Source organism: Coturnix japonica, chromosome 5 (assembly GCF_001577835.2).
Source record: "Coturnix japonica isolate 7356 chromosome 5, Coturnix japonica 2.1, whole genome shotgun sequence".
Lineage (NCBI taxonomy): Eukaryota > Metazoa > Chordata > Aves > Galliformes > Phasianidae > Coturnix > Coturnix japonica.
In genome coordinates this window covers 8,779,852-8,800,733 of record NC_029520.1, presented here as the reverse complement: position 1 = coordinate 8,800,733, position 20,882 = coordinate 8,779,852, and the positions used below count along the sequence as shown (strand labels likewise).

Genomic DNA, 20,882 nt, shown 5'->3' with positions numbered 1-20,882 from the left:
TTTTGTCTTTAAAAAAATTTGATGTTGAAATGAACCTGCTTTTAAACTGCTCAAAAAAGAATGTGGCATAAAACCTGTTTCCAAAAAGCCAGATGGGAGAACAACATTGATGATGTAGGAAGCTCCTGGCTGCAAATTGCTGGAAGACTATTCTGGGGTTGTATCACTGCAGGTTTGTGCTAGACTCTTTTTTCCCCTCTTCTTCCTGGCTGTGCTCATGGATGCTTCAGGAGGTGACATATTGGGGCCATGGGTGTTCAGGTGGGACTTTATGCCTCTATAGATGCTCTTGTTCCCCTGAGCCTGGAGAATACTGCTCCTGCAAGTCTCTTCAGCCTGGGGCCAACTCAGGTGGGTGCTACCCCTCTGACAGTACTTTCCCACTCCCTTTAGTTACAAGAAAAATGTGCTCACAGGATAGGGGGCTTAATTTCTGCTTCCTTTCCTGTTTCTATTTTCACATTGACACCAGTGTGGCAGCCTGCTGATATAACACTTCTTGTTTCCAGAGGAAACAAAACTTACTGTGCTGGTCTTCACATGCCTCCTCATTTAGGAACAAGGAGGCCTGTGAGTACTGGAAACCCCCTTAAAAACGTGGCATTGTCCTGTGATTATTTTGCCTTTAGAGTCTCTGCAGTTTCCAGGCCAACAAGCAGAAGTGGGGATCTGCAGAAGCATCTTCTTGCAGGTCTTCATTGCTGCGCCTCTGGGAAAGCAGGATGTGAGAGGGGAAACTTCTTCCCTTTAGGCTACAGGGAACTGATGAGATTTTTCTCTGAATTTCTGAAGCTGGATGGATTAAGAAACCCATAAACTTAATAAATGCAGCCATATAATCCAAAATAGAATGTGAGAGCAAGAGTCTCTAGAGCTAAATGAAGCACTTGGGTAAGAAACACACAGGCATAAAGCTAAGAAAGCAGCATAAATTGGTAGTACACCTGCATGCATTTCAAGTAGAAAGTTTTTTTTAGGTACTCCGTATGTGAGGTCTCTTTTGTAGGTGTGTTGCCCATAACTCTTTTTGTCCTCTTTGAATTTGGGTGATAAACAAAAGCTGGTCCCTGTAAAGTGTCTTCATGTTTATCTCCAGAACATTTATTGCCAGATTGCTGTCTACCACCTGCTTGCCAGGTTTGGTTATTGGCTAAGTGCTCTGCCTTGGCTCCAGTAAAAATGTCTCATGTCTTCTTATAAAAAGTATTTCTTAATCATAAAAACTACACAGTGTCCCTGGATGAGTTTCTTGCTGTTCCTCCTCCTCAAAGCCTGTTATTATGTTATTCTCTCACCACTCCCATCATCTTTACCTGCATTTTATTTGCTGTTCTGGAGCAAAGGCTGGTGATGTGCTGACTGAGCAGCTTGAGCTCCTACTTAAACCAGTGTGATTGCACTAATTGTTCCTTTGCTGATGCCAGCAAATTTTCTTCCTTTCTGCCCCCCTTCTTTTCTAGCTTTGCTTGGAGAAGAGAAATAGCAAACTGTAATCCCAGAGGCAAGCACAGCACTTTTCCTGCTCTCCCATATGGATGTGGAGACTGGAGCTTGTTCTCCATTGCCTTGCTGCATGCAAAGATGATAACAGATACTCAAAAGGTTATTAATAAGGAAAAACTCACCAATATGAATGCCTTCACTGGGAAACGCTGGGACAGTCTCCATCAGAGAGCAATCTCCAAGAGATGCTGCCTTGGTGGTGGTCAGCCCTTAAATGAGATCTAGAGGAGGTGGACTCAAGCTCCACCCCTTCTGGGAGCACAGCTAAATTACTCTCACCTGTGCTCCCACAGCTGACCAACACTTGCCTCAGCTGATTAATCAAAGGTTCAGGCTGTGATTACCAATTTCCCATACATGCAGGAAGTATCCATCCCACTGAGACTTGTAGGTGGGAGAAAAAGCAAGTTGATAATTTCACTGTGTGTATTCAGGGATAACCTTCTATGAGGTCCTTTTATTTAGTATACAGCAACACAGGGAGTTATAGTGGATTGAAGTCATAACCACCAAAGGTCAGCCAGAAAGTAAAGTCACCTTTGGCTGTTAATCCAGAGGGAGCTGGAGATGGGTTGTTTAATCACAGCAGGAACCTATGGAAGGAACACGGCCCTTGTTGTTTCTGATCCCGCTATTTGCATTGTTAGAAACCACGCTTCTGCCCACGTTTCATCCACAGGGTGATTTGGAAAGGTAATACTATGCAATGTTTCTTCCTCCAGTCCCAATGGAGAGCACTATATTTAGCTGTCGTAATCTCTGTTGTGGCTTTGTGCCTCTAATCCCTTGCTCTGATGCCCAGCCTGGAGAAGATGAGAAGTGGAGAAATGGGCACACTGACGTGGCAGGCAAGCAGGATTAGGGCAGTCCCACTGTGACCTGGGGTGCCCTGCGGCCAGTGAGCAGAGCTGAGCAGGTGGGGAGCGGGCAGAGTGATGCACCCAGCTGGGGGATGCCCGGCTGGGGGAAGCTGAGCAAATCCCCAGCACTTCCTGCTGCTCAGCACATGCTGCAGTGGCTCCTGGCAGCAATTATTGCTCCATTCATTGCACTCAGACCCCGCAATTGCCTATTGCTGCAGGAGCAGGGCTGTGGGGAGGTGAAAGTACTCCTTGTGTTTAAAAGGGCTGCTTCCCCTTGGCTGTATGATCTCTCTCTGCTTTCCCCCCCCCCCCTTCTGAAAAAGGACCAATTCATAAGCACCTTTTATTTTATTTTCCCAATCATTTCTGGTGTCACCGGGGTATGAGATTTTTACAAGGCAAGAACTCATCAGTTGCTGAAAATTGAGCCTTCCTGCATCAGTTCCTCTTTTCAGCCCCAACTGGGTGATTTTGTGGCTTTGAGAGGGAGGAAGCTGTGTTTTGTAAGACAAGAGCTACCCTCAATGACTCCAGCCCCTGGCACAGAAAATGCACAGAGCTGCAGCACTGGGGGTCTATCACACCCTTCGTCTCTCAGCAGGGTCAGCTGGGTGTAAAAGCTGCTTTTTCTGCCTTCAGGAAGTAGGCTTGAAAAGGCTGATGAGTTGAAGAAGTTCCTAATCATAAGGGAGCTGCTTCTTGACTCTCACATTCACTTTTTACATATCGTTGCTTTTGTCGGAGAAGTTGAAAGCAGCAACTAGAACTATTTCCTCCTGCTCCTCATCTCTGCTGGGGATGTCACAGAATCACAGATTCATAGGGGTTGGAAGGGACCCAGCACCAACCCCTGGCCCTAGTTACAGGTCTCCAACTGGACTCTGCACCACCACCAATAACAACCCTCTGTGCTCTACCAGTCAGCCAGTTCTCAACCCACCTCACTGTCCACTCATCTATCCCACACTTCCTCAGCTTTGTTATAAGGATGTCATGAGAGACAGTATCAAATCCCTCGGTGAAATCAAGGCAGATTACATTCACTGATCTCCTCCCATCCACCCAGCCACAGCCTTCCTGTGTAGGGGTCTAGGACTGTGCTGGGTGGGTTTGCAGCTTCTTCTGAATGTTGGCCACCTCTTCTGACCATCTCTCTCTTCCTTTGGGCAGGAAGAAGCTGACGCTGCTGAGGGAGATGCTGGCAGGCTGCGGTGCGGGCACCTGCCAGGTGATTGTCACCACTCCCATGGAGATGCTCAAAATCCAGCTGCAGGATGCAGGACGGATTGGTACGTGTGCATCTCCCTGTGCACCGGGCAGGGAGAGGGAATGAGCCATAAAACCCCTTTTCTTTCTTCCCACCTTCTTGAGTCAAAGGTACCTCAGTTTGTAGCAGAAATTTCTCCTCTTCCCAACCTATTTCCTCCCAGCCTTTGCTCACCTGGCCTTGCAAAGGCCCTATTGCTTAGAAGTGTTTTTGCTCAGAGCTTGGCAGGTGAAACAGCAAATGCTGCTGGCGGATGGTGAGGGATAGGAGAGAGGGCTGGGCAGAGCACCTTGTGAGTGATTACAACTTGCTAGTTCTCTACAGTCAGGAAGGGGTTATCATCCTGCAGTGCTTTTGCTGTGGTACTTCCTCAGTCCCCTTGTTTCCTGGTGTCCTTTCTCTCTTCCCCAGTCCCCATGATAGCACCACCCTAACAGCTTCCAGACATCCTTTCCTGGTCAGAACCGAGACCAGAAGTGGCTCAGTGAATCTGGAAGAAGAGCTGTCACTATTAACCTCTTTCAGAAGTCAGCCCAGCATACAGCCCTGTTCCTGAGAATGCCTGGTGACACCCACTAGATACCTTCTGAAACTGCCTGGAAAATGGGCCAATTTGTCCTCTAATCTCTCCTTTGATGTGGCATTCCTGAATAATCACGGATTTACTTTTTCTGTCGTCTGTTTGCTGCTTTTAATGCAGACCTTATCTTCTTTGTGTGCAGTATTTTAAAGCGTTTGGAGGATTTGATAGTTGAGAGGTTCAGAAGAGGTTAGTGCTTCTGCAAACAGCTGGTTCTCTGTGCAGCACGGACCTGTGGTGTGCCAGTGGCAGCCACAGCGTTGCCTACAGGTTGGTGTGCTCCCCATCTTCTGGCCAAAGAGCAGAAATGCATCAGAGTTCAAAAAGGCTCCTGGAAGGAACCATGTTGCATATGTAAATGTGGTCCACCTGTTCAGAGTTAATGATTGCTGTACCTCTAGCTTGCCCTACTGGGAACTCCTCCTGTCCCATGGCACTAGGCAGCAAGAGGCTGCTGCTGAGCATCTTGCAGTCTCACACTCTCTCCGCTTCTCCACAGCGGCACAGAAGAAGCTGATGGCAGCACAGGCCCAACTCTCCTCTTCTTCTGCGGCCGGGGCAGCAGAGCCGGTGGTGGAAGCGCGCACCACAGCAACGCAGATAACCAGGGAGCTGCTGCGCAGCAAAGGCATCGCGGGGCTTTACAAGGGCCTGGGAGCCACGCTGCTAAGGTAGGACATAGAGCAGAACTGTCAGCCTGAGCCTCCAGACAGTGACACAGGAGTTTCAGCTCTTTGTGCAGTCACAGAGTTGGGATGATGTCTGCTCTGCACTTGTGGCTGCACTGCCAAGCACACCATGCGTGCAGCCCTTCCTTTGATGCTCAAGTCACCCTGACTTTGCTCATCGTTGTCCTCTTTCTTTCTTTCCCTTCCTCCCCTCCCTCCACAGGGATGTCCCATTCTCGATCGTTTACTTCCCGCTGTTTGCAAACCTGAACAAGCTGGGCCAGAAGGACCCCAACGTCAAGGCCCCGTTCTACGTGTCCTTTCTCTCTGGATGTGTGGCCGGTAGTACAGCTGCAGTGGCTGTCAATCCTTGTGATGGTGAGTCCCCAGCAGCTTGTTTTGGCAGCCTGGTGCTGTGTGACAGCACTCAGAGTCCTTCAGGTGGGCTTGGTAATGGGGAGGATGGCCATACTCTTTACTGCATGAGCTCTGAGGGAAGTATAGGAAGTATAGCTCTACTGTTGGGGCCCTGGGGGGAGGTCAGCCCTTTGCTCACCACTGTCTCTCCTCTTTCTCCCCAGTGATCAAAACACGCCTGCAGTCCTTGCAGAGAGGAGTCAACGAAGACACGTACTCAGGAATCCTGGACTGCACCAAGTAAGACTCCAGGGTTTAGTACTAGGGGAAGGCAGAAAGCCAGGGCATAGCCAGAGGTTCTCCTGGCACAGTGGAGGGATGGGATGGGATGGACATTGACCAACCTGTGCTATCTTTTCCCAGGAAGATCTGGCAGAAGGAAGGACCCATGGCCTTCCTGAAAGGGGCGTACTGCCGAGCCCTGGTCATCGCTCCTCTCTTCGGCATCGCACAAGTCGTCTACTTCATTGGCATTGCGGAGTTCCTCCTGGACGTACTCCCCAAGCACCGGGCCTAGCCCCGATGTGCCTGCCTGTGCCCGCCCGTCCTCTGCCACGCCGGATTCATCCCTGTGTTCGTCGTCCATGTTGAGTGGTGTCAGAGCAACAGCACAGAGGGTTCGCATGGGAACATGGGGGGACTTGGTCTCCAGATGAGCAAACATGGGGAGGGAGAGTCTCTTTTTTGTCTTGATCTGGAGCCTGTTCCCTCCCTCTCCTTCCACGGACAATACCCAATTATGCATATCTTTTTTTTTTTTTTCCTTTTTTTTTTTTTTCCTTTTTCTTTTTAATCCTAATTCTTAAGGACACTGGTAATCACAGACTGGGCCTGCGCACCCAAGAAGTTTCCTCCCAGCATTAAGAAGGAAGAGGAAAGGGGAAAAAAACTAACCTGAGCCCTCACTCACCTCTGTCCTTCCCGGGGCTCCTGGCTGCCTGCAGAGGGGCTGCAGGGACAGCTGTGTCCCTGAGCCACCCTTCTGTGTCCCAGGAGGACAGCAGGTGTCCTGCAGAGGGGTGCAAAAGGGACACTGGGTCTGCCAAGTTCCTTGGCTTGGAAACCTTTGCCTCTTTCCCTTGAACAAAAATGAGTTGGACTGGGATGAATTTCATGGAGATCAGAGAAAGGGAATCATTGCTGTTTGGGTTTTTTTTTTTGGTAATTACTTTTGTTCTAAATCAAAGGGACTTCCCTCCTAATGAAGTGTCACAGGAGCATCCAAGCGAGGTGCAGAGACGAGGTGGCTGCTCTGTAGGGAACATGTCTGTGGGATCAGGTGAATGTCGAAGGTCCTTCCCTGCTTGGCTGCGGGCAGGGGAAGGAAAGAAACTTGGGATCAACTTTATTTTATTTTATTTTTTAATGCAGGGACTGTGGGGAGGGAAAAGCAACCAAACAAAAAGAAACCACTTACATTCCTTCAGCCTGCCCGCCCCAAGGTGATGCCTGCAGCGGGCATGCGGTTTGCTGTGTACACAGCTCTTTGTTTCCTGGCTTGACCCCAGGGCGTGAAAGGAGGAGCCTGGTCTGTTTCCATAGGGTCCAAGGTACAGCAGCTGTGCTATGGAGCATGCTGTGTTTGTTTGCTCTTAGCTCACAAGGTGAAAGCACAAGGTCTGGTTTTGTGTTGTTGTTTGACTGGATGTGCCTGCAGCCAGCTGCTATCAAGGATGTTCCAAGCCTTGAGCAAGGAGCTAGTCGTGAAGGTGGGACTGCAGGATTGTAATCCCACAAACTCATCATTGCTTTTGCCCTTGGGGTAGTGGTGGTGGTTGGGTGGTGGGGGCACTTCCCTGCTCCACAACCTGCTCTGTCAAAGGGACGCTGCCCAGCTGCAACCACTTGTCAGAGGGCTTCTCATTAAGTACTCTCTTGGGCTGTGCTGTTTATCCTTGGTAACTTATCTGAAGCGCAAGATCAACAACCTCACCGTGATCTTCTCCATTATTTATTCCATGTGGTGCAATCCACCCGACCTCGATGTTTAAATTAAACGAGTCAAATTCACCTTCCATTCCTTCTTTCCGTTTGTTTCTCCAGGCGTTGCTTGGTGTTTGTGTTTCGGTTGTATATTTAAGTTAATTAAATCCATATATATATATATATCTCCATGTTTTTAATGTTCGAAAGAAAAACCACCTCTGTTTCAGCATCCTTGGGTTAGGGTAGTCCTCAAAACCTGTATGTTGAGGGCTTTCCTCTTCCACGTGTCCTTTTCCTCTTAGAAGAAGTCGTGGTGTGGCTGATGTGTTCCTTGTCACCTTGCTTCTGTCAATCACTTGCCTTTTCTTCTGTTTTTTTAATGCTTTTTTCCTTGTATCTGGGAAGGGTTCTGTGCAGAAATGGTCTCTAAGTCCAGCAGATGTCTGTGATGTGTGTAATGCTGTGATGCTGCTCTTGCTCTGGATTTCTCTTGGGTGGATTAAAAGAGAAAGATGTGTGGTTTTTCTAAGGTGCTCCCTCTTCCTCTCGAAACCTTCAGCTGCTCTCATTCAATTCAACAAAACACCCCGACTCTTAACTGTGGGGAGGCTACAATTATGGTTTTCTAAGTCCAAGTGCTGGTTTGTAGGAGTTAAGAGCAGCCTCCCTCCCTGCTTTCCTCATCCCAGCATTTTGGAGAAGGGGGGTGGTCACTTTTCCTTATCCCCAAGTGCTTCTGGACAATGTGACCTTACCGGGGCTGGGTTTAGCTGCTTGGACCTGAGGCTGGAGGGTGTCAGGAGGTGGCCATGACCTGGCCCTGCAGGCTGCCACCAAAACAGTGAGTTTCAACTAGGGGAAATCCAATCCATCGCAAGTGAGCAGAAATCTCCAAGTGTGGACTCCAGCATTATGAAGTAGAGGCAAACAGACACTGCTGGCCCTGGCCAGGTGTCTGCTTTCCTACTGCAGGTGCCATGTATTGTGGGGGCAGGGTGGAGCATGGAGCTGGCACCTGGCATGTCCTACCCTGTGACTTCTGCCTTGGGTCCTCTGCTGGGCTCTTCTCTTTTATTCCCTGTGTGTTGTCACCTTGTCCCTGTCCAGGCTTTGGCTCTGGTGGCTCCAGGTGCCTAATGCCCCTCCATAACCACATTTTTTCACTTTCTTCCTTGGAGGAAAAGAGAAAAGCGTACCAGGAAGTGGTAAGGAAATGTCCTAAAGCATCACGGGGAAATTCCTACCAAGCAAAATGGGAAAAAAGCAGTTAAACGATAGGGAAATCCTGAACAGGTACAGTTGGATGTGCTGGAGGGTGACAGGGGGAATTTCCTGTGATGCAACAGGGGGATTGCGTGGCAAAGAAGGAGAGGATTTGGGACGGGGGGTGGCGTTAAAATCAATGTAGTTAAAATAACTCATTAAAATAACTTTCTAAAGCCTGCTGGACTTTCCAGCCCCGAGGCTGCATTGGGTCCAAGGCGGAAAGCCCCGCTGGCAGCGTTCCGAGCTGCCCTTCGACCCGGACATCCCCACTGCCCACTGCGGACCCGTGCGGGCTGAGATGCGCAGTGCCTAAGAGCCATCCCCGCACCCCGCAGCTGCCGACCCGCAGCCTCCCGGCCGCTCCCTCCCGCAGCAGCGGTTTCGGTTTCATTTCCCCACGTGATTTCCAGGAAAGCCACCGCGGGTCTATAAGAGCCCGGCCCCGGGGTGGCACCCTCCGGTCCCATCCCTTCCCGTCCCGTCCGTGAGCGCTGACTTACGGACGCCTCGGAGCCATGGCAGCGCTGGACGGAGAGGGGTAAGCGGCGCGGCCGGGTGTCTGCCGGGTGTCCGCACAGCCGGGAGCTGACCGTGCCGCCCCGCAGGGACGCCCAGAGGCTGCGCTTCGGGCCCTGGCTGCTGAACGCCGTGAGCAGCGGGTCGTACCGAGGGCTCTGCTGGATAGACCAAGCCCGTCGTATCTTCCGCATCCCTTGGAAGCACAACGCCAGGAAGGATGTCACCAGCAGCGACGTGGAGATCTTCAAGGTGGGGGGGACCTTAGAGATGGGTGGGCTTCAGGGTGGGTGAGGTTGGAGGGGGGGGGGGGTCAAACAGCAGCAACCCGAGGTCTTCAAGATGGTTGGGAATGAGGTGATCAGCAGTGGTGACTCCGAGGTGTTTGAGGTGGCACGAGAGGTCTGTGGTGTTTGAGATGGGTGGATGAGGTGCCGGGGTGGTGGTGAGGTCACTGTCCCTGGGGGTGTGTAGGAACTGTGTGGATATGGCAGTGAGGGATGTGGTCAGTGGGTATGGAGGGGATGGGTTGGTGGTTGGACCTGGTGATCTTAGTGGTCCTTTCCAACCTTAATGGTATATTATGGTTTTAAACTGTGGTCTTTGAGGTGGATGGGAATGGGGTGATCACCAGTGGTGACTGCAAGGTCTTTGAAATAGGATAGGTCTAACTGGAGGACTGTGGTCTCCAAGGCAGGTAAGAATGGCAGCACCCAATGCTGGATGTTCCTGCTGCTTATGCAAGAGCTGGGCCAGGTGGACCAAGGGGGACCAGCCACCTCAACCATCCTGCCACTCTGCAGTGCTGTAGGGGGGGGACTAGCAGTGACCCCACAGTTTTCAAGGGAGGGTGGGACAAGGGGTGACTGGCAATGACCTCAAGGCCTTCCATATGGATGAGATGGGATAATCAGAACCCACATTTCTGGGGTCCGTGCACTCACCTCTCCATGCCCACCAGGCCTGGGCGGAGGCCAGCGGAAGATATGAGGGGAATGCAGAGGATCCAGCCAAATGGAAGACCAATTTCCGCTGCGCCCTGAGGAGCACCCACATGTTCACGCTGCTGGAGGACCGCTCCAAGTGCAACAATGACCCACACAAGGTCTATGCAGTTGCCTCAGGTGAGCCCAGACCTGGAGGGAGCAACAAGATAGGGGCTGAGTTTAGGGCACCCTGCTCACCCTGCTCTTCTTCCAGCCATCTCCAATGACAGAGGTTTGGGGGGCCCTGTGGCGGATGCCCCACTGCAGCAGATACAGCCGCAGGTAATGGGATGGGCATAGCAGAAGGGGAGGGGACATACTGCAGTCCATACTGCTGCTGGCACATTGCAGCCCTCATCCTTAGCCTGGGCCCACAGCCCCAGTGCTGCAGCCCTGTCCCACTTTCCTCTGCAGCTGTTGCTCAACAACCATGATTTGACCTCGAAAAACACGCCCACAGGTAGGCCCCAATCCCCCGTTTGTGTGTGGGGGCACCTCAGGCTCAGCCTGGCGGTGGGATCGTGGTGGATTTGTCCCATGTCTGAGCCACCCTGGGGGTTGGGTTCGGGGTTGCTGACGGCTGGTGACCCCTCTGCTGTGCCCCACAGGCAGCGCTGAAGGTGTTGCTGCACCAGCCCTGATGCAGGTGAATTTGGACATGCTGCAGTCCATACTGCAGCACTGCAACATCTCTGCCCTCAGCTCCCAGCCAGCCCACTGGGCACACACAGGTGAGAACAAGCCCACTTGTTTTGGTGGGTGCAGAGTGAGATAACCCACCTGTACATACCCACCTATAATGCCTCTGTAGGGGATGCCTTGCCCGAGGACGCTGTGCTGCTTCCTGGCCCAGGTGTCTGCCTCCCTGTGCCACAGTTCCAGGACTGGAGGCACCTGGAGGAGCAGGGCACCTGCACCCCCCCAGAGCCCCTGCTGATGGAGGACCAGCCCCTGCCAGGTGGGGGCTGTGGGCAGGATGGGCCCGGAGGCTTCTCTATGAGTGAGGAATGCGCCATTCCTGCACCATCCCCGGGTGAGGAGCTACTCTTCCAGCCTGCCAACCCTGCACCTCCACCACCGGCAGATGACACAGGTGAGGGTCCCTCTGTGGGGACAAGGGGTTCTTGGGGTCGCCCCCACTGACAGCTGCTTCCTGCAGGAGAGCAGCCCCTTGTCCTAGACATCACTATCTACTACCGAGGAAGGGTGGTTTACCAGGAGCAGGTGGGTGACACCCGGTGTGTGCTGGCCTACCAGCCCCTGGACCCGGCCGTGGCCGAGCAGCGGCTGGTGCTGTTCCCCAGCCCTGCCAGCCTGGCCGACGCCAGGCAGCGTCAATACACTGAGGAATTGCTGCGGGTGGTGGGGCTGCGGCTGGAGCAACGTGCCAACCGGCTCCTGGCCACTCGGCTGAAGAAGTGCAAGGTCTACTGGGCCTTGTCGCAGCAGCTCGAGCGTGGGGAACCCCCTCAGAACCTGCTCGAGAGGGACGAAGAGACCACCATCTTCGACTTCAATGTGTTTTGCACAGGTGCGTAGGGCCCCTTCCCACCCTGGTTTGTGTTTGAGGTGGTGGGGAGCACCCAACCAAAGTACCTGCTGCCCTTGCTGGGGCCTGCCCCAAGCCCAAGCCTTGCCTCTCCTTGCAGAGCTCCGGGACTTCCGCGACAGACGCAGGGAGCGCTCCCCAGATTTCACCATCTTCCTCTGCTTTGGGCAGTGCTTCTCCGGAACGAAGCCCAAGGAGTCCAGGCTCATCCTGGTGAAGGTGAGTGGCCCTGAGGTTGCCTCAGAGGCGGAGGGAGGTGGGTACCCATGGACTGAGACTCTCAGGACTGGGGGAGATGGATTGTCCTGTGTACCCCCTTGTTTTCCTCGTGGATGGAGGGACAGGGCTGCACAGGAAAGCATGGCAACTGCCCAGAATCCCACCCAAAGTTGTGCCTGTGTGTTGTTGCAGCTGGTACCCAAGTTCTGCGAGTTCTGGTATGAGCAGATGCAGCGGGAAGGAGCCTCCTCCCTCAACAGTGGCAATGTCAGCCTGCAGCTCTCTGACTCCTTCAACCTCTTTGAGCTCATTGAGCAATACCACCTGCAGACATTCTGATACTCCCTTCCTATGTTCCTCCTACGGCCTCTGCTGTTCTGCAACAAGCTTTCTGGCTCCGCTGGGCCAGGATTGGGCTGGTTTCACCGTTACAGAGGAGAAAAGAGCAGCATTTGCATCCACTCCCTGGGCACATCTTGCAGCCCTGCTCTGGCCATGAGTGCTGGCTGAGGGTCAACACACAGCACATGAGCAGCCAGCAGCGGGGCCATGCCAACCAGCCCAGGTCCTCTCCTCCAAAAGCTGCTGCAAAAAGCTTGGTGGTTGGGAAAGCCTTTACTCTGACCGCGTGGCGCTTCAACCCCACAGCACCGGCATGGTGTATGGTGGGGGTCCTTCCTCCTTCGCCCCCAGGACAGTTCCTGTGGAGGTGGAGCTGGTGTGTGGCTTTTTCTACAGCTGACTGGAGTTTTTGGGGATTGTGGTTCTTTTCAGATTTACTTTTCTGAAGTTTTGTAAGTTTAAATGTATGTCTATATAAAGCTGCTTCCCACTCACCGGTGTCGCACAGCCCCCTGAGTGTATCCTTTGTGCATTGCAAGTCAGCACGTTGATTTATGGATTTATTGCCCTTCAGTAAGGATGCAAGTAGTACTTGTAAGCTCGGCGTGCTGAGGAGAGCTTGACTTCAGCTTAAAACAGTTCTTTTGTCTTCCATGTGAGCCTCTCTCCCCACTGGCCTGCAGTCAGTCACCGGTGATGTTCTGGAAAAACAAAGTGCTTACATCACAGAGAGCATCCAGGTGATGGTCTGTAGTGTGGGGCTGCCCCAAGAGGGTGGCATGGGAGTGTGGGAAGAGGAAAGGGGAGGGGACAGCCTACCTGGCGGGTGACATGGATACTGCTGGGCCCAAAGGTGGTGGTGCCGTAGCTGGTAACGTAGTAGTGGACAGGGGGCTGTGCTGGGGATGCTTCTGGCTGCCCAGGCACTGTGTGGATAAAGAAAGGGACTGTCAGCTCTTAAGCAACTCTGCTCCAATATACCCAACAGTTTTCCCCTAAGAATAAGCAGAAAGCCCGGCTGCTGACAGGACAGCCAGCGTTAACCATTTTGGCCCATGGAGAGGAACTGCTTGGAGTACCTGTTTCCAGAAGGGGAGCCAGCATTTCCCACTGGACACAAACTCCTCACCACTTAGAGATACTAGAAAGGCCCCTTCATTTAGAAAGCCTATTTAACTCCCTGCTTCTGGGGCTCTGCCTTCCTGTGTAGCCTGAGACAGGACACCACCATCACATGCCTCCCTCCAGCCAGAGCTCTGCTTCACCACCACCAGCCGTACCTTTGGGTAAGAGCAGCTCTGCAGCAAAACGATGCCCACATGTTCCACAGGTCTTAACATCTTCCTTTGTCCTGTGAAGGAAAAAGCCCCAGTTAGTTGGCATTGCAGCAGCACCCATCGGGCTCCAGCCCTCTGTGCTGAGTGAGCACATACATACATGGGGATTTTGCCATCCATGTCTGGCCAGATGAGCTCTGCAGGACAGCCGGCCGTGCGGCAAGGGGTCTTCACACACACGTGCAGCCCTGGCCATTCTTCAGAGAGCTTCTGGATGATAAACACAACCGCCATGAGGAAGTCCCAAGCAAACTGGAATGCTTTCAGACAAAAGGAGAGAGGCACTGTTACCCACAGCAGCAATACAGGGGTCTGGGAGCTACACATCTTGCTTCCAGCCTCGTTGTGGCCAACCACCACCAGATCACAGTTTGTAGTCTTAACCAAAGCATAACAGCCTTCAAGGGCAACTTGAAGAGGTACTGAGAGAGTTACTTCCCTCAGACAGCCCTTGGTCTATTCCTTGGTGCTCCTCACCTCTTGCTCCTGCTGGCTTCCTGCACCTCAACTCCAGGTAGCTGTACGCCCGCTGGTTGTTCTCTTTAATCAGCAGAGGTTTGCCATTGCATACGAGCAGACAGGTTGCCTTGGCCACCCAATGTGTGGAGTAGAAGGAGCAAGCTTTCACAAGGAACCTGCAAAGAGATTGTCTGTGGCTTTAACCACCCTCCTCCCCGCTTATATCCCACAGTGGGAGAAAATGTGGCAATGGGGCAACCTGAAAAATATAAAACTAGTTGCAGTCAAAATAGTGCTAGAAGCTGAATGAAGGTCATGGCTCAAGCAGCAGGAGCAGCCTGTTAAGGCAAGAGCTGCTTCCAGGTTTGGTTGTGTGATAAAACCCCAGATACAAGTCAAGAACCCTACAATGACAGGAGGCCTTCCAGAAACCAGAAGGGTCCCAGTGGTGAGTGGTCCAGTCCTAGAGGAAAAAAGGCCTTCCTCCTCTCTCGGTTGTGGTGGGACTGTGAGACAAGGAGGCATTCAAGGCCAGGTTGGATCTGGTGGGTGGCAGTACTGCCCATGATAAGAGGTTGGAACTGGGTGGGCTTTAAGGTCCCCTCCTACCCAATCCATTCTGTGATTCTATAATGCCTGGATAGGCACAAACTAGCTCTATGGACTGCCAACCCCTCCCGCCCCCCCCAGATCATAGGTGAAGCAGAAGGATCATTATCCTTGCTTGCATCTGGACAAGGGACATCACAGTGATTCATCCAGGACTCCACAAGTCCAGGGCAGGGCTGGACAACACTACGCACCTGTGGAAGAAGCCCTCAGGTATCTCAGGGGAGAAGTAGATACGGATGTGGAGGTCCTCACGGTGATCTCCTCCCCACACTTCAGCGACCTCTTCAGTCTGGTTTAGGTAGGTTGGGAACAAGTACCAGGACTCGCCTTGGTCCTGTGTTGTCTCCCATGTCTTCCCGGGCACAAACTCACTGGCCTGAGGATTGAGTGCTTTGGCTTGCCTCACCTCCAGGCAGAGCTCAAAGTGCTCCAGGAGGCTGAAGAGCTTCCCTTTCCCCCTGTGGCTCTTGTCCCCCATGATCTCCTCAAAGATATCCTGCATCCCTTCCGAACAGAGCTGGTACTTCACCAAAGCACGCACTGCCTGATGGCACAGCATTGCCTTTGACTTGAAGGCCCACACCCAGTTGGACCTGTCCCTGATGGTGGCATGTTCCGCAATCAGCGTGTCCGCAGAGATGCTCTCCAGCTGCTGGACCAGGCGGTCCCTCACGAGGAGCTGGGCAGGAAGAGGTGGAAACAAGAGGCTGCAATGAGAGGAGCACAGCAAAGCTTGGGCCCTGCAAAGTCCTGTTCCCCATGCTCACCTTGAATGTAGTTATTAGGAAGGTGGGCTGCAGAAAGACAGTGCTTTCCAGGTGCTTGATTTCTTCGTACCACACAAGAAGGCCAATGCGGTGGAGGTAGCGCAGGATATCCTGGAGAAGCTCTCTGTCCAGGTTGGCCAGGTGCTCTCGCTGGGAGAGTTCACTGAGCAGGTACTGGAGGTTCATCATGCCTAGAGGGAGATGTAGGTGCTCAGCACATCCATCTTGGGGTGCAGCTGCCAAGCCGGCAGTCACAGGCTGCTTTACAGGGCCAGCAAGCATCAGCAGGGCCCAATGTCTCACTGTCCCTAGGTGGCAGCTGTGATTAGAGATATTCATTAAATACCATTTGCAAGACATGGGTTTGGAAGCCAAATAAAAACATTAAAACTGTCTGTCTCCCTCCTGCAAGATACCATGAATTTAAAGAGTTTATACAGGGCAAAGGGGAGAAAGAACAACATTACAGACTGCAGTGCCAGCTGAAAGTCCCTCCATCCACTGGCTGACAGATGCTGGCAGGGCCTTCATGTGAAGAAGAACCTGCCCTTTTTCCTTGCTTTCATCTAGGCCTCTGAGTCAGATGCTTGCAATACATTAGATAATAAGAATTCCTTCCTTCTTTGGGGATTCAGGGCAGTGGAACAGTCTGACCACAGCAGCTGCAGATGTTCCATCCCTGGAAGTTCACAGCCAGTTTGATCTGGCCTGTTGGAAATGTCTCTGCCTATGGCAGGGGCTTGGAGCTAGGGTGATCTTTGAAGTCCCTCCCAACACAAACCTTTCTTCATCAGTCAAAGCCAGGCACTGACAATAACTGCTCCTGCAAGATCTTCAGCAGCAACCCCACCACCACACAAAGAAGGACCCCAGAGAGCCTTGTCCCTCCCAGAAAGGCAGTAAGGTGAGGGTTGAGGAAGCGCTCACCGTGGTCTGCCATCTCCTCGCTCTGGGTGATATCCACAATGGCAGCTTCCACCTGCTGGTAGATGGGTGGCAGCACGCGGACAACCTCAGGGAATAGCTCCTCATTCTTCACATGTTCCAGAATTGTGGCTTCGAGCTTTTTGATATCACGGTGATCCATGCAGTTCACAGCAACCAGGTCTAAGATCTGAAAGAGAGAAAACACATGTCTGCCAAAAGCAAAGCCAGCAGGGACCACCGTGGTGGTGGCCAGTGAGGTGACAGGGGGATCTCATGCTTCAGAGGCCACCAAGGAGGTGGAGCATGGTGCATGCCAACAGGTATTAAGCTGAATGCTGGATACCAAGCTAAGGAAAGCCAAGCAGCTATTTGTTAGCCCAGTGATGCTGAGTATTTTTGGATGGCTGCCACAGTATATAGTATATACCACAGCCAGCAATTACAGCAGTGTGCAATGTTGCCACCTCTGTCCCAGTGCCATGGAGCTGCTGCAGTTAACTAGGTGCCTGATTTGTCAGCAATGGGTAACCATCACCACTGGCACACTGTGAGGTGAAGGCAGACCATGAGATACTACCTCCTCATCAGCTACCCTATTAAACCTGCCCATGTGAGCAAGCCCAAATCCTGACAGCTTGCCTACTTCCCCTTTCAACTGCAGTAAATCCACAATAATCTCAGCCCTACGGTTAATGTGCATCTCTCCATCTCCTTCAGCCTCTCCCACTGGTCCACATAAACCTCAGGTTCCTCACTGTCCTCCAGATTGTTGATGAAATGAGTGAGGTTGCTCTTTCTCTCCGCCAGCATGGCTGTGATCTTGGCCATGATGTTGGACCTCTTCTCCTCCACCTCTTGCTTCTGACAGCAGTCTATGTGGGTTCCCACAGGAAGCACCACAGAGTTTGGGACTCGCATGAACAGGTTGTTGACCCAGAAACCAACGAGGTCCTTGAAAGCATCATCATTAGTTTGATACCTGGAGAGGAAGAGAAAGAAAATCCCAGGTTCACATCTAATGACTTAACATAAGCTCAGGCCTAACCACACACCCTGTACTGCCCCAGGGACCTGCTGGAAAAGAACTCAGATGTCCTAAATTGTCATGGACCATACCCAGACCCATCCTTAAATTGCCCATCCTTAGCCTAAGCCACTTAAATCTGGGGGCTGTAGCAGAGCCCTTCCCTGTTGTGGATGGGAGCAGGATTCCTCTGTACCAAAAAAGCCCAACCCTAATGCTCTTTTAATTTTCAGGGTGCACCAGAAGCCATGTAGAGGTATTGCCAAGGCAGAAAGCAAAGCTGACAATCACATAGATTAGCTTGTTACAAATTAAGATACATCTAATGACTCAAAATGGAGGAATTTGGTAAGGTGGCTTAATAAAATGCATCAACAAAAAGGAGGAGACAGAGCCAGTCAGAGCTGGTGAGAAAAGAGCACTTAAGTGCAGTGGAAATGGCATCAACAGTGGAAACAGAAGGGGAAAGGTTACCCACTTCAGATATGTTTTCCTCCTCCCTTTCTCCCCTGAATTCAGCTCTTACATGTGGAGGTTGATGACAAGGATGACGAGTGCCTGTGGCGTGATGAACACGTGGTGCGTCATGTAATACTCCAGCTGGCCAGCGAAATCCCAGAAGAGAAAGGTGAAGTCTTCGATCCGGAACTCGCTGATCTCTATCCCAACTGTTCGTTCTTCCTTGGGCACCAGTTTGGCTTGCCTCTGCTTCAGGCTTTTGCAGATGGTAGATTTCCCAGCCAGCGAGGCCCCCAGGAACATGGTCTTGATCCTCTTGTCCTCCTGCCCTGAACCTTGTTGAAGCTGGTTGAAATAATTCAGGATCTGCTGGATGCCACCAGCACAGACCTCGCTGGGCGGCTCCCTGAGCGGGTTCCCATTGGCCTTGAATGTTTTCAGTGCCTGTCCCTGGAAGAGCTCCCTGGGGAGCTGGCGAAGGATATTGTTCTGCACGTGGAGCTCCTGCAGGTTTGCCAGCTGCAGGACAGGCTGGGGGAAGGTTCGGAACAGGTTGTTGGAGATGTTGAGGTACTGGAGGCTGCCTCGACAAGCTGCCAGGTCCCTGGGAAGAGCACCAAGACGGTTGTTGTTCAGCCGCAAGTGTTTAAGCCTGGGGAGATGGCAGAAGATGCCCTCTGGAATGACCCGGATTTGGTTCTGATTCAGTTCAAGCTTCTCTAAATAGATCAGGCTCTGGATTTCATTGGGAAAGTCCACAATCTCATTCTTGGATACGATGAGCTTCTTCAGGTTGCCAAGTTTAGAAATGCCGGCGATGCTCCTGAGTTTGTTCCTGTCGAGGTCAAGGCTTTCCAGAGCGGGGTTATTGAGCACTGCTGGAGGCAGCACCCGCAGCCTTTGGGTGGAGAGCGTCACCTCCCGCAAACAGTCCTGCTCCCGACCTGGCATGTGGGACAGGAAGGGTGGGTAAGGACTGGTTGGAAGAGAGACTTTCACTTCTATGGCTGCAGGTCATCCAGTCCCTCAAGACTTTGAGCTTGGCAAAACTCTGAGACAAAAAAGCAGAAGTAAAAGACAAGAACTGTCTGCACAGCAAGAGGATCTTGTCTGGGCCTGAAAACACACAGGGTGGTAGAAGAAAAGGTGCGGTGCCCACCAGGATTTGACCAGAAACACAAGAGCCATGCTAACAGCTTTGCTCTCACTATGAGAACTTCTGCAGCAGACTCATCTATCTTAATCTCAGCCGTGGGCCAGCAGGATGGAGCTGCCACGTGGAGGATTGCTGCTCTCCAAATAACTCACCCTTGCACTGCTGCTCAGCCCCAGGTCCAGCCTGCAGCTGGGTGATGTGCTGAGGCCAGGGCTGGTGAGCGCAAACACTTCCTCTCTCACATCCTCACCCTCCAGATGGGTGCTGCAATTCCCCTAATCGCTGCTGCTGTCAGCCTGATGCTGGGGAATAACACAGGGACAGCGAAGGTCTTTCAGAGAATAGGGAACAGGTGAAGGGAGCTGGGGGCTACCTAGAATAAAAGGATTTGCACCTGGGAAGAGAGTTAGGGCGAGGGGACGAGGATGACACACCAGAACAAAAAGCAATTGAACTCGCTCTCCTCCCCGTTGTTTCACTTCCTTGCTATATGATGCCAAGCACAGAACTCCCTTGTGCAAGATGGCCTGCTCAGGAATGACTCGCCAGCTTTCATCACCACCAGCGAAACCTGGAGGGTGCAACCCAGCCTGCAAGGAAAGCAAGCTGTGACCGCTTCCAAGAACCTCTCATCCCTTTCCTCCAAAAAAGATAAGCCCAAGGATCCCCACCATGAGACCCAGGCCCTGTGAGCAGCACAAAGCTCTGGGCAGCTACTCACAGGCTCTGGACTGGGCCATGGCCCTGAAGCGTGGCACCGGCTGGATCCTCCGTTTGCTCAGCCTCCCCCTTTCATTTCCTCCTCTTGCCTGGCTCCCCGCCTCCCCCGTGTTCTGCCTGGGAACCCCACCCTCTCTTTCTCCATCCATCTCCAGGGCAGCTCCTAATAACCCAAGCACCCCTGGCTGGAAACCAAGCCCTGGTTCACCATGCTCAAGTAGCAAAAGGAAGGGATCCCAGTCTCCTATTTCCAACTGCCTGGAATTAGGAGGAATTGTGAGCTGACCCCTTCTCAGGCCCTCTGCTATTTGTGTTCTCTTTTCCTACACTTACCAGGCAGAAAAACAGCAAAACTGCATAGCAACTTAATTGTTCCAACAGTACTATAAAAAAACCCAGAGAGCTTATTCCTATCAAGATCTTCTCTTCCAAAGACACTCTGGAGGGCACCTATGTGATGAAGATCACGTGGGAGCAGGTCTCAAGTCAACCTCCATTGGTGTTACTACAGTTGACAAGCAGGGAAAGGTCAGTAACAGGTTACACTATTTACAGTCCCATACCTACCAGTTAGGTATATATTGGAGCAAAAAGTTCAGCTTCAAAACTAAGACTTCTCTTCTAGGTATTCTCTTGAGGTACTAAGGAGAATCGTATGCCTAAAAGGAGGATTTGTTCCAGTTTTCAAAGGAACCCAGAACTTACCAATTCCTCGTTCAAATTCCATTTATACTTTCATCCGAAGAACAGAGTAGGGAAAACCAACTCCAAAATGCTCCGGGCTTATCAACAGCACATCCCTAGGATGATGAATTGTGGCAGTGAGGTGTTTTGCTAGGCCAGATTGGGGGAAAAAACAAAAGGCCCAAACCCAGCCACAGTCAAAATGATAGTATGCAAGTATACTGATGAAAGAATCATCCCAGAGACGATCCCAGAAACAGATCACTGTTTTCTCTGTAAGAGGAGCAGCAAGACTACCATCAAAGAAGGTAGCTGCCACGTGCACTCAGATTCACTGCTAACTGCTCCAACAGACAAGCTACATTCAGCTCCCATTGAAGGAAACAGGCAGTTCTTCTCCTCAGCTTCCTCATTAAATGCCTTCCCTCTTCCTAACACAGGTAAAAGCAGAAAGGTGTTTCTGTCAGCTTCAAAGGTGCTGAACACATTTCTAAGTATTTCAAACCATCACTTAAAGCACTGGTCGCTCTGCAGTACACCTGAACAAGGGGTGCTTTTAAAGAAAGCAACATGAAGCCATTACACAAGCAAGACTCCCTGCTTCTTGAGAAGAAACAGCCCTCCTTCCTAGGAGG

General features: G+C 51.9%; 3 protein-coding genes across 6 annotated transcripts in view; 2 read left to right on the top strand and 1 right to left on the bottom strand.

The window, feature by feature from the left end:
* The window catches only part of SLC25A22 (solute carrier family 25 member 22), a 34,181-nt gene extending 26,428 nt beyond the window's left edge, over positions 1-7,753 (top strand). For both annotated transcript variants that reach the window (XM_015863774.2, XM_015863775.2), the window contains exons 6-10: positions 3,537-3,655; positions 4,713-4,884; positions 5,105-5,259; positions 5,463-5,538; positions 5,662-7,753. In XM_015863774.2, coding sequence (XP_015719260.1) covers positions 3,537-3,655; positions 4,713-4,884; positions 5,105-5,259; positions 5,463-5,538; positions 5,662-5,815 — 676 coding nt within the window. In that variant the 3' untranslated portion in view covers positions 5,816-7,753. The remainder of the gene's footprint in view (positions 1-3,536; positions 3,656-4,712; positions 4,885-5,104; positions 5,260-5,462; positions 5,539-5,661) is intronic.
* Positions 7,754-8,807: 1,054 nt separating this feature from the next.
* IRF7 (interferon regulatory factor 7) lies at positions 8,808-12,596 on the top strand. 2 transcript variants are annotated; one of them, XM_015863772.2, is made up of 10 exons: positions 8,812-9,028; positions 9,096-9,258; positions 9,968-10,130; positions 10,207-10,274; positions 10,407-10,452; positions 10,601-10,723; positions 10,804-11,085; positions 11,152-11,523; positions 11,642-11,760; positions 11,953-12,596. In XM_015863772.2, exons 1-10 carry the CDS (start codon positions 9,006-9,008, stop codon positions 12,097-12,099), a joined length of 1,506 nt encoding a protein of 501 aa, XP_015719258.1. In that variant the 5' UTR covers positions 8,812-9,005; the 3' UTR covers positions 12,100-12,596. The 2 variants fall into 2 exon arrangements, with proteins under 2 accessions (XP_015719259.1, XP_015719258.1); XM_015863773.2 differs by lacking the exons at positions 10,207-10,274; positions 10,407-10,452 and having other exon boundaries at positions 8,808-9,028.
* Positions 12,597-12,649: 53 nt separating this feature from the next.
* On the bottom strand, positions 12,650-20,879 carry LOC107314505 (malignant fibrous histiocytoma-amplified sequence 1 homolog). 2 transcript variants are annotated; one of them, XM_032444729.1, is made up of 11 exons: positions 19,565-20,879; positions 17,755-18,631; positions 16,892-17,183; positions 16,205-16,391; positions 15,278-15,468; positions 14,702-15,189; positions 13,917-14,074; positions 13,540-13,699; positions 13,383-13,453; positions 12,922-13,028; positions 12,650-12,803 (listed from the first exon to the last, which is right to left on the bottom strand). In XM_032444729.1, exons 1-11 carry the CDS (start codon positions 19,710-19,712, stop codon positions 12,786-12,788), a joined length of 2,697 nt encoding a protein of 898 aa, XP_032300620.1. In that variant the 5' UTR covers positions 19,713-20,879; the 3' UTR covers positions 12,650-12,785. The 2 variants fall into 2 exon arrangements, with proteins under 2 accessions (XP_032300620.1, XP_032300621.1); XM_032444730.1 differs by having other exon boundaries at positions 20,269-20,879.
* Between the last annotated feature and the right edge of the window lie 3 nt (positions 20,880-20,882).